Source organism: Schistocerca americana, chromosome 2 (assembly GCF_021461395.2).
Source record: "Schistocerca americana isolate TAMUIC-IGC-003095 chromosome 2, iqSchAmer2.1, whole genome shotgun sequence".
Lineage (NCBI taxonomy): Eukaryota > Metazoa > Arthropoda > Insecta > Orthoptera > Acrididae > Schistocerca > Schistocerca americana.
Genome location: NC_060120.1, coordinates 472,484,202 through 472,497,461, shown reverse-complemented (window position 1 = coordinate 472,497,461; position 13,260 = coordinate 472,484,202). Strand labels below are relative to the sequence as shown.

General features: G+C 37.0%; 1 protein-coding gene across 7 annotated transcripts in view; it reads right to left on the bottom strand.

The window, feature by feature from the left end:
- The window catches only part of LOC124596599 (epsin-1), a 168,550-nt gene that overhangs the window by 33,806 nt on the left and 121,484 nt on the right, over positions 1-13,260 (bottom strand). For all 7 annotated transcript variants that reach the window (XM_047135795.1, XM_047135801.1, XM_047135800.1 and 4 more), the window contains one exon: positions 11,621-11,800. In XM_047135795.1, coding sequence (XP_046991751.1) covers positions 11,621-11,800 — 180 coding nt within the window. The remainder of the gene's footprint in view (positions 1-11,620; positions 11,801-13,260) is intronic.

Sequence of the window (13,260 nt, the reverse complement as noted above, 5' to 3'; positions counted from 1 at the left end):
TGCAGGTGTCAAGGAGGATGCTGGATTCTTGCTCTTCCATTGACATCATGACGAAGGTACTGGGATTCACCAGAACATGCAACACTTGGCCTCTGCACCAACGTCCAGTGCCGAATGTCATGTGTCCATTTCAATTGTAGTTGCCAAGTCGTGTGGTGTTTTAACACTGGAACATGATTGGGTTGTTGGCTGCGGAGGTCCATTACTGAAAGTGTTTGGTGCACTTTGCGTTCAGACAAACTTGTCCTCTGCCCAGTATTAAAGTCTCTTGTTAGTTCTGCCACAGTTCACCGCCCGTCCTTTTTAACCAGTCTAGCTAGCTTATGACACCCGACATCTGTAATGAAGGGTGGCCACCCAAGTCCACGTTGTCCGTGTGTGATTTCAGCTGGGTTTTGCCATACGCTGAAGACACCCATCATAGCACTTCTTGAACATCCGAAGTCAACAGCTTCCAAAATGCACACGCTGAGCTTCCAGGCCATCACAATCTGCCCTCGATCAAACTCAGATATATGACACGGCTTCCCCATTCTACACATGGACAGCATATTCACTGATATTACATGTATTGTGCATACGTCTGATTAGTAGTCATTCCTCACCAGGTGACAATGCTATTGCCTGGACGGGTTTATATTGATAGTAGGTAAGTGGTCATAAAATTCTGGCTGATCAGTATAATTAGGATGAGCAAAATACCTGCTAAAGCAAGGATTATGACAGACAAATCATTATCTGCCACATCTGACCAATCAATCAGAATATTGGACATGGACAAAGAGAGATCTTTGCAGAATACAGTAAAATTTCGTTCATACGTTTTTCAAGGGACTAAATGGAATGTTTCAGCAACTGATGGCATGCTGCATGAGCATTTTGCGATAATGCAACTTGAAATTATGTATTACTCCAAGGCCAAGTGGCTGGAGCTCACTCATGCAATACACTGGAAAGAATTCCACGGTCACATTTCTCAAACAGGAAGTAAGGGGAAGATGTGCTGCACACCTGTCTACGAACAATAAAGTCTTCCAGCCTGCTGCACCCATTTTTGCATCGGCACTTCGAAGCCAGCTATTGAAAACTTTTGTCGTAATCCACGATTTCTTGTTACTAGCGTATTTTGTGGGAAACGTGACAATGTTCTTAAAACAACGGGGCTTGGCAAATTTCTCAATCGTATGGCAAATTTCTCAATCGTAAGTAGGGGAGCTTCTCACTCTAATCACTGTTAGCACCAAACAGCACTGTTACATGTTGTTTACTTTGTTTTTCTCCATGCTAGTTCTCGCCTTTGAATGCCATTGTGCAGTCAGGCCTTACATTGTAAAACAAGCCCGTCTCATCCGCATCGAAAATGTTTTTAGGAGAATATTGGGATGTCATTTATTTCAAATGGGTTTCCTTCCAATCTTGCACTGTCTCGGGATCAACACTTTTGGTTTCGCCACATACATTCTGACAGCTGAGGCCACCTCTTACCTAAAATTTGTGCAGCCAACATGATGAAGCACTGAAATTTTCCACACAGAGTCAAATTGCAAATTCATTTGCTTTTTCACAAAGCATTTGGCGGCTAACAGGAATACCTTCTGCTCTACGTTGCCTGAAACACTGCAACAAGCAATCTTCCACGTCTTCATATTTCCTGCCCTGAATGCGTGTCCGCTTACTAGTAGAAATTCCGAACACACATGCACTATCTTCAATTTACTTTGCCTTCGCTACTATAGAATTAAAAGTAGATGCAGAAATCCCTAATTCCTTGGCAATATCCACTCACTTTCGATTACTGTTTTCCATCACAACTCAAAAAAATTCGTAGCTTTTCAGTGATAGTAATGCTTTTCTTTTTTCTTCCACTCATGTTACCAGTTCTCAAAGACTTAAGTGTTAGTTGGATTCGTATGCTCGCAAGAAAGCCATTTTCTAGTTGGCAACCGTGGTTCCGCGTTAATAGATGGACCTTAGGCCGATATTATACTATCAAATTTTCTTTGACAATGATCTTTGATGTGGTGCAAAAGGAGGTATTACACTGTCATCAAATACAAGGGTCATCAACAAAGTAAGTTTGCAATACCAATATCAATTGTAAGTAGTTTATACTGTGTAATTATGTGTATGTGACTAAGAAGTGTTTGTTCTTTACTAATGAAGGTCATTGAATAGTCAGAGAGAAAGTTGAAGTTTGTAATGTATGTATTATGAAAACTAAAATAATGTTTAAAAATAATGAAAGTTTGTAAAATATGTATGTTCAGTAAGAGAAATTGTACTTTGAATGCTGGTTCATGCTTAGGGAACTTGTGTTGTATAGTATAAAAGGTGTAGGGTGCCCCCTTCACTACGGAAGTGGCTTGGCATGCATTAAAAGGTGGATTTGGCAGTCGATCTGGTCAGCTACGGGGTGAGCACGCTACGCAGTCAGTGGCTTGTCGTTGTAAGGTTAACATCTAGGGGCTAAGTGAGGCATTTGAAAGCCAATTTATATAAAAATTGCCTCTGATGTGGTTTTGGCTGTCATATGGTGCTCTCGTTACTATGGAATGGCTCTAAAATGAGGATAATACATCGCCAAGAAGACTTTATAAAGAGCATTCAATATTAAAAGTGTGATACCAGATAGTCGCCATGTGCTTGCCACCACTATTGTGCCACTGCTCAGCCAACTTCAGGAACACAGATATGTATCATAGTATGGACCAGTATGTCTGTGTGAATCTTTCTCAATAATAATCCCAGTGGTATAAACATGTGTTTGAACCTTAAAATTGTCCTGATCATGGAACCAGTCCCATCCTAAATGTGCAGAAACAGAGTATCCTGTTTCTAACTAATTAATGATTTGCTTCTGTACTAAATGTGCTAAAATTCAGTGCCAAAGAGTGTAGTGTTATCGTAAAAATACCTGCTTCACAGGTAATGGATATGGCACACAAACTGAACCTATATGAATAGTAATTTTGCTTTGATTATTACTATGAACTATTTTCTGAAGTTAATTGAACTTAATATTTGAATTAGTTGCTTTAAAGTATGAATATATAAACTATTTCAAGTGGGGTAGAGAAAGCAATATTGGCAAATTGCATTTTGTTTCTGAAATAGTCACAGAATTTGCCTGCAAAGACAGTTTCAGTTTATGGGCCCCCACTATATTCTTTTCTATTACAAGAAAGATAAACTAAATACTGCTTTTGCTAAAGAAATCTGAAACATTTCCATAAAAGTGAGTGTATAAAAAGTGTCTGTGTAATGTTATTTAACTTCATTTGTGGTGTCTGCATGTTAGTTACATCAGGCCTCTGGTCAAGCCTAATTTTAGTCTCTTGAGGTCTTTAGTAACATCTTATTGCTGAGTTAGCTGTTGATTGCAACAGTAACTATTATTACTATGAGTGAAAACTTTTAAAATTCCTATGATTGCTGATTTCTGTAAATAGTAATTACTGCTACCATTTACTCAGTTTGTCCGGTAGTCGTGTATTCATTGTACTATTCTAAAAGAGTATTAATGAAAGTCAATTTAGTAGCTCTTATTAAATTTTCTTGAAACATAATGTTTCAAATTATGATGCCTAATTAGGCTGGCGACCGTTTATTATTTCATTTGTATGAATGTCAATTCTAGTATTACCTCCAAAGTAAAGTCTTTCAGTTTTCTATTAATTGCCACTTATACAAAATTAATGTTTCGATACCCTCTGTCCACTAGATATACATACTATCAAATAAATACAAAAATCCTGACAGAGGGTAATAATAAACTGTGAGCATACCATTATACTTTGGGCAAACTTGCAGCCCGCGTGTTATACATGGCTTCAATTTGACAGGACTAAAAACTCAGTTACTAGGGAACTATTGTGTTATAAGTTCCATTTCTATCCGCGGCAGCACTACGATCGCAGTTCCGAGCAGGCGCGGCAGTTACTCTGACTCAAGGAGAAGACATGTACGCCATTCTCTGATCACTGCTGCCGACGTGTGCTTTGTAATGCTTCTTTATAATGTCAGCCGTAATTGAAAATGCCACTGCATGTGAAATCAGGCCTGTGATTCGTTTTCTAAATGCAAAAAAAGTTAAACCAAAGAAAATTCATAACCAAATCTGCGAGGTTTACGGACAAAATGCTATGAGTGATTCAACGGTTATAGATGGGTCAGACTGTTCATTGAAGGATGTGATCAAGTGCACGATGAAGAATGAAGTGGATACCAGTCTGTGGTTACTGATGAACTGGTTCACACAACTGAAGAGAAGATTAAACACAACCATAAGTTTACACTCGCTTTTGCTATGGAAGTCCCGCAAATCTCACGATTACTAATTCATGAAATTGTTACTGAAAAACTGAAATTTTGAAAACTTTGCTCACATTGGGTACCCAAATGGCGGCGATTGAAAAGTTTAGTGAATTTGTGCCTCCAGTTATTTCGAATTCTCAAATGTTATCCGGCATCAATAGCAAGAAGATGATCAACAAAAGTGCTTCGCAAAGTTTCAAGTCTAGTGCCACGCAAAAAACCTGCAGTGAAAAATCATCCAAATCAAAATGTAAGTGCGTAACATGTGAAGTCCATCCTGACAAAGCAAAACTAGTTGAAACTATTAATTCGTTGCAAGAAATTGTGCACAGATCCTTGGCAGAAAACAGAGTGTTAGCTGATAGACTCAAATGTCTTGAAAATGATCATGGAAAACTAAAAACCGCCGAGCAGGGCGTAAGTGAATTCGACAGAAATAAAGTGTACACAGTAACCGATGATTCCGTCGCCATTTCAAGTTTTCCAACACATTCTGGGTGTACCGGTAACGCAAATCATAGCGCAATCATTTCGTCGTCTTTAGTAATAAATTCTCCTGCCGTGCTTCAAAAAACGGTAGACCTATCTACAAAAGATCAAATCGTGCACCATCTGAAAGAAAAGCCTGTTATTAAGCAAAATGTGGAACCTACACAACAGAGACCGTGTAAAATAAAGTGTGCAGATATCGTAAATAGTTTTTCTTCTTCAGTAATAGCTCAAAAAAACAAATTCGATATCCTACTACAAAACGGTGGTCATTGTGAAAAACAAACTTTGCTGCATACAATAAATTTGCTCCCAAGACCGCAAAGTTAACACAGGTTCATAGTTATCAAAAAAGGTTACCAAATGTGCAAAAACAGAATGTATCTACACAGCAAAAACACGTTTCAAAACCTTTTAGCCCCAAAACTGTGATAAACAAAAAAATTTGTGTGCTTGGTGACAGTCATGGACGTGGAATTTCAGCACTATTGAAAGATAAATGTAATTTAATGGTAACAGGTTTTGTGAAGCCAGGAGCGCAGTTTTGTGAGGTAAATAAACTAACAAACTCTACTGATGTATCTCACTTAAGTAATTGTGATTTTGTCGTGCTTCTAGGTGGTTCAAACGATATATATAGGAATGAAACAAAACGGTTTGCAAAAGAAATGAAGGAATGCTTAAACAACCTATTACACACAAATGTACTCATTGTTAACATTCCTTATCGTTATGATTTGCCTTCCTGGTCCTGTGTCAACCAAGAAATTTACATTGCAAACAAACTGATATCAGAAATATGTTCTACATTTCATAACGTAGAGATAATTGATACATACAATTTAGGAAGAAGATTTCATACAGCTCATGGACTACATTTAAATATGTTAGGAAAAGACCAAATAGTAGAAAAACTCCGAAATCATATCCTGAAGAAATCAGCCCCAAGTATCAAGATCGCCAATCAATCACAAATAACAAAATGGTTTAGGCCAAAAACAGAAGCTTTGATGGAAGCAGAACTGTGTCAACCACTCAAAACCATCTCTGCTACTGAAAATTGCGTGCAAGAAGCCACACACAAAAATAAAATCTCGGCCAATTTTTTAGGGTAAGTGCTGTGTCAGAAATACCTTTAGAAAAGAAATTAACTAAACCCTTAACTGAAAAGTCACAAAGTCCATCATTTCTTGTATTACACCATAATGTAGTCATTCAGAAATAAGATTCAAATGCTGGAAGTGTTACTTCAGTCTCAAATAAATCCAGATGTAATATGTATTACCGAACACTGGCTGCCTAAAGAAGAAATTCAGTCAACCTCTAATCCAAGGTACTCATTAACAAGCTTTTATTGTAGGAATTTCTCCACACATGGCGGTACTGCTATATTTGTAAATGACCAGATAAAATTCAGTTAGGTAGGCCTAAATGAACAGATTGCATTATCTGAAGATAAGGAATTTGAGCCTTCTATGGTTAAGCTGCCTGAACTAAACTATATAATTATAAATGTATACAGAGCACCAAGTAGTAATATTCCAAATTTTATGACCAAATTAGAAGTTCTGCTGAATAGTGTCAGCTCATTAAATATGAGAATAATACGTTGTGGCGATTTTAACATTGATTTATCAAAAAACAGTAATGCTAAACTTGATTTGTTAAACATGACCAAATCCTTTAATATGATCCCCACAATACACTCTCCAACAAGATCAACAGAGCATACTGATTCAATAATTGATCAAATCTTCATAACTGATACTGGTTACAAATTCACTGGTGGAGTACTGTGCATGGGATACAGTGACCATGATGCTCAGCTACTGAGTGTTGACCTGGAAAATAGTAAAATCAGCCCCAAAAAAGTATTTAAAAGAAGAAACTTTTCAGATGACAATATTAGGTGACCATGACGCTCAGCTACTGAGCGTTGACATGGAAAATAGTAAAATCAGCCCCAAAAAAGTATTTAAAAGAAGAAACTTTTCAGATGACAATATTAGGATTTTTAACTTCCTATTAGCTAAGGAAAATTGGGACAGTGCTTACATGCAAACAACTGTTGATAATATGTTCTTAAGCTTCCATAACTCCTTCCTTTATTACTTTAATACAGCATTTCCTTTTGAAACAAAAACTTCAAGTAATCAAAATAGGAACTTGTGGGTAACAAAAGGAATCAAAATTTCTAGTGAGAGAAACAGATTTCTCCAATATTGCTCCAAAAAATACATAGTCACTGAAGAATTTTCTGACTATTGTAAAGCATACAAAAAAACTTATCTTAAGAGTGATTAGACAAGCAAAACTTTTATGGAATGACAATTTCATAAGAAACTCTTGAAACAAAATGAAAGCTATGTGGAAAGTTATTAAAAAAGAAACTTTTAGTTCAACACCTAAAAAGGAAAACACTAACACTTAATGACTCTAAGGTCACAGATCCATACACAGTTGTAAACAAGTTCAATGAATATTTCACCTCACTAGCAGAAGATCACATTCAGGCAAACTGCAAGGTATCGTTCTTCAATTCCACCAATACGTCAAACAGCACTAATGCTACAATGTTTGTTTATGAAACAAACCCTGATGAAATTAGGAACGTAATAAAATTGTTACCCAATAAAATCTCTAGTGGCTATGATGAAGTACCTGACCTCATATTAAAGGCGTGTGCTCCCCATATAGTAAAGCCATTATCAACCATCTACAACCAATCATTAAAAACTGGCATTTTTCCAGATGCTCTCAAAATAGCTAAAGTCTCACCATTACTAAAGAAAGGTTCCCCTGATTTAGTAAACAATTATAGACCCTTATCCATATTAAGCATCTTTTCAAAAATCCTGGAAAAACTTTATGACAGGCTTATAAATTTCATAAAAAACCACGCACCAATCAGCATTCAACAACATGGTTTTAGTAAATCTTTATCCACCCAGACAGCAATTTTTGAACTGTTGGACCACATACTGAAATCAATTGACCAACATAATATAGCTGCAGGTATCTTCTTAGATCTCTCTGTACTAGATCATAAAATACTGCTTGCTAAATTGGAAAGAAGAGGAATAAGAGGTGTGGCTCAAAACTGGCTATGCTCTTACCTACAAAACCGCAGACAGAAGGTATCACTTCAATACGATATTAATGTACAGAATAAAATAAATAACACAGTTTTCCTCTCGGAGGAAAGAACAATAAGATATGGTTTTCCCCAGGGTTCTGTTCTAGGGCCATTACTTTTCCTCATTTACATAGATGATCTTGTTGAACGTATGAGCCCACAAAAAACTATCCTGTTTGCTGATGATACAAGCATAGTGTTGACTGGATGTAGCCCTGAATCCCTTCAGACAATATCTGATAACTCTATGGAAAAACTTTCTGAGTGGTTTAACAAAAATGGCCTAATTGTTAATAGTGGGAAAACTGTATGTATCAACTTCCATCTAATTCCCACATCCAATCAAAAAACTATCCAAGTAAAGTTAAATAATGATAAAATTGAAAATGTAAATGCAACAAAATTTTTGGGTCTATGGGTCCAACAAAATTTAAAATGGGACACTCATATAAACAACTTATCAAAGAAACTCTCATCATTGTGCTATGGACTAAGAATACTAAAAATCTACTACAAGTAAATCCACACTAATGCAAGCATACCATGCGCAGTTCCACTCATTGCTCCGCTGTGGAATCATCTTTTGGGGAAATTCAACTAACAGCACAAATATATTTAAACTACAAAAAAGAGCACTGAGGATAATCTGTGGCCTCAAAAAGCTGGAATCCTGTAAATGTCAATTTATAAAACTTAATGTTCTAAGCATCCCATCCCTATTCATTCAAGAAACAATCCTATTCACCAGGGAATACCTCTCAAGAACAGGCAAATTAATCCAAAACAATGATATACACGCTCATTATACCACAGGGCAATCTAATATCCATCAAATTTTTTCAAGGACATCATCAAACCAAAAATATATAACTCATCTGGGTGTCTTATTACACAATAAAATTCCAGAGCAAATAAAAACTGCTCCAGATCCAATATTTAAAAATGAACTAAAGGCATTTCTGACAAAGCGCTGTTTCTATTCAGTACAAGAATTCCTGGAAATGAAAAATTATAAAGTTCCTTTGTAAAATACTATGATTAGAGTAAAACATTCTGTAGGCAAAATAATAACCTAATTTCTACTATCCACAACTATGTTTCAGTTTCACTTCCCCAAATTTTTTAACTCGCTTTTTGAATGTACAAGTACACATTCTATTAGTATTAAAACTTAATTGTCTGTGAAATCTCAATGTTAATTTCATGTTTAATGTAGTTTTTAAATGACATTGTCCTTCTGTTGTGTTTCCAGTTGACATTTTCACTATTCTGTAATCTCAGTGATTATTTGCGTAAATTTACAGTAGCACTACATTGCCTACATGTTTCTTAGTTCCCCATGTTAATTGTTTGTATTCTCTGTATGTGAAGTTACTATATTCATCAATGAACTATTTTGTGTACATTTTTTTAAATGGCAGTCCATGGCCAATTTTTTTTTCTCCAAACTACATATTTGATAAGAAAAATGACTTGTCCTATATCATGTGTACTTTGTACAATATGTGATCCACAGGATAAATAAATAAATACAAATACAAAATTGTTACTGAACAACACAAAAAATGGAGGATGGACAGTGCACTTCAGTTTTTGACATGCTACAATGAAGAAGGCGACCGTTTTTGACACGCTACAATGAAGAAGGCAACAGTTTTCTTTCTCGGATAGTCACGGGGAATGAAACTTTGGTATCGTACGACAACCCTGAAACAAAATGGCAACTGATGGAATGGAGGCACACTTCATCCCCGATGAAGGTTAAGCCTAAGCAACTCTTGACACCTCGAAAAGTCATATGCACCGGTGGTTTTTTTTTTTTTTTTTTTTTTTTGGGGGGGGGGGGGGGGGGGGGGACGGACGGACAGAAAAGGCATTTTGCTGATTCATTTCAGTAATTTACAAGAATGATTGCCTATCGAAGTTGTAGGATCCAAATATTGAAAGTGAGGTAGTATATCTATCATGCGAGTCCCGTGGTGAGCATTATGATCAATTATTTGTAATCGTCATTTTTATCTGTTTTCTGTTGTTCCTTTAATTCATCTGCATTACATTTCTGCCCTAATTATTTGTGACTTGATTGGGAAAGCCAGACCGTTTCTGTCGATAGCGAGTGTTGTCTGGTGTTCGTGAAGTTTCTTCCCCAGACTCTCTGACATGGAAAACTCTTAATTCCATGAATTTCCTTTCTGCCGCAAATATGGAGTTTTGCCAGACGAGGGAAAGAGGGACTGTGTTGACTGTGGTGCTCCAAAGTCTGTAAAACTTCATAAGAGGAGTGTCGACACTAAAATACCATTGCAATTTCATTGTGGATAGTGCAGAAAACGAACGAGTATCAGGAAAAAAATGTGGTTCGACTCTTCCAAGTTATCCATTCCGACAAGCGTAGTCCTTTTATCGTGCTGGATTCGAGACTACACGTTGCAAGCAACAGCATCAGAAACTGTGACTACTTCGGGTTTTGCCAAGAAGTCTGTTATGTGGTAGAGACAAATGATAGCGTACCAATTGGTGGAGCGAATCTCATATAGCTAGACGAAAGAACCAGAGAGGACTATCTTCACAAAGTGAAATAGATCACATTTGGGTATTCGGTGGAATAGAAAGAGAGTCCCAGAAGTGTTTCATTGTGACAGTATTGTCCCAAGACAAGGTCACTTTAGTGGGTCTCATGAAACACTTCATACTGCCTGGTAATAAAGTTATAACAGACGGGTTTCAGTCTTACAAGACTCTGAAAGCTGAAGGGTTCGACCACGAATTCGTGAACCATTCTGCGGATTCGTGTCTTCGGATGACCCCAGTGTCCACACCCAGAATACTGAGCGGCTGTGGAAATCTGTTAAGTCTTCCATAAAAAGAGAAGGGCATCTGTGAACAAGATGGAGAGACCAGATGAAGAAAGATATGAACTTATGAGAACTGCATTGGGAGGAGACGTTGAAGGACAGTGTGTGGGAGAAAAGAGAACTTTGGAAGATGCTCTGAATGACCTGCAAAAGCAGAAATGTTTCTAAAGGTAGCAGAGATAAAATACAGGAAACAAAAGATTATTTACAACTTGTACAGAAACCAAATTGCAGTTATCAGAGCCACAGGACATGAGAGGAAAGCCACAGCTGAGAAAGGAGTGGGACAGAATTGTAGCCTATCCCCCATGTTATTCAATGTGTACACTGGCCAGACCGTAAAGGAACCAAGAAAAAATTTGGAAAGGGAATTAAACATCAGGGAGAAGCAATAATAACTGTGTGGTTCGCCAATGACATTTTAATTCTGTCAAGAAACAGTAAAGGACCTGGAAGCACAGATGAATGGAATGGATAGTGTGTTGAAGAGATAAGAAAACATCTACAAAAAGTTGAGCAAGGGTAATGGAACATCGTTCAAGTAAATCTGGTAATGTTCCATAAAAACACGGGAGAACTGCCGGATATCAGTAACGTCCTGCCACGATCAAATCACATCACATCAAATCTGGTAATGCTGATGAAATGACACTAAAAGTAGTACAGTAACTGATAATGGCTGAAGCAGAGTGGATATAAAATGCAGATTGGCGATAACAAGAAAATTACTTCTTAAAGAGATACATTTGTTGACATCAAATATGTATATGTATAAGTGAAAGAATGTTTTTTTTTCTGAAAACATCTGTCAGGATAACAGTCTTACCTGGAGGAGGTGCTGCTGCAGCTGGTTTGGTATTCATGGTTACAAGGTTATCAAGATTTACCAAGGATGAATTTTCTCCAAGAAAGCTTTGAGGCGTTTTCTTGGCTGTGGTTTGCCTGTTTTCTGACAATGAGTCCCCTAGGCCAGTCAAGTCAAATGGATCAGGGGACAATGTTCCTCCTGAAGAGAGAGAACAACGTTCCATTAATCTGTAACAGTCACCTGATTTTTTTGTTTTATACAGAATTAAAAAAATACCATGCGAAAATACTTTTTCCATAGTGTTAGCCAATTCATATGGTATTACGTTACAGTGTATGCTCTTATTCTTACAGCATGTCAAAGATTGTATGCAATTTGCTCACAGACTTTCACACAGCTTTAGAGTCATTCATTCATTAATAGTCTTCTCTAAAAATTAATGTGCTAATTTTTACAATAGTGTGGATCTCAAAATTAACCAATTCCTAGTCATTCTAACAACCTGATTCTGGTTGAACAAACTGCTTATGGTATTAGAAGTTTACTTCACATACCTGCCAAAAAACCACATCCCTAGCTGATCACAACCTTCAATCTGTTCCACATTATATATTTAATATGAAATAGTTGCTGTAATCTAAGTGACTAATTTTGTACATTAAAATCTGTATGTATTTTGTGGGAACTGCACCACTGTTATAAGAGGCATTCAAAAAGAAACGAGCCACAAGCATAATTACAGAAACCAGTATCTGTATGTTAGAAGTATTGACCTTGGCAGTTGAGACACTTGTCCCACTGAGACAGACACAAGGCAGTGAATGGCTGTCTCATAAAATTTAACATAATTGCATGCCTGGTAGAAGTGCAAGAATCGTAAGGGCATCAAAAATTCCCACATGACCTGCAGACTCAGTAGGCACTGAAAGTGGCTCTTTACCTAAATGGAAAAGCACAGTTGTCTTAAGAATAGTTGATGAACAGTCTCCATTCTTCAGGATTGTAAGTAACTGCAATAGCTTCCATTAAGCCTTCTAACATTAATACATGCCACAAGATTGGTAGGTGCAATATTAGAAGTTGAGCATTCAATAGTTCCGAATCTCTACGAGTTCACTTAGTTGATTTTGTGTTATTCTGGGTGGCTTGTTATAAGACACATCAGTTCTGAACTCTGCGCCTTTTGAAGCATTAGGCTCAAAGTTGAGAGATTTATTACTACCTTCAGAACAAATGTTTTATTCTGTTCATGTATACCAAGCTTTTGTCCATGTGAGACTGATTCATGGCACACTAAACATTAAGGATGGTCACCATAATACCACTAACAGAAGTACTGCAAACAACATAGTTTTATTCTTATCTCAGATTTTGTAGACAAAATGTCTAAGAGGCTGCAATTAATGGCCCAACTTTTTAAGCAAATGCTCTCCCCCCCATATACTGGGAGAGGGGGGGGGGGGGGGGAATTTCTTGGCTTCTTTTGAGAAAGAAACTTTCACTTTTCTATATGAATTACAAATTAGAGACCTGTCAAACGTGCATGTTCCACATTCATCTGAAGAAGAAGAACAGTTATAAAACATCACTTTTGAATTAAATAATGACAAAATACATTATCACCACCACCACCACCACCTACAATATAAATTGAAGTA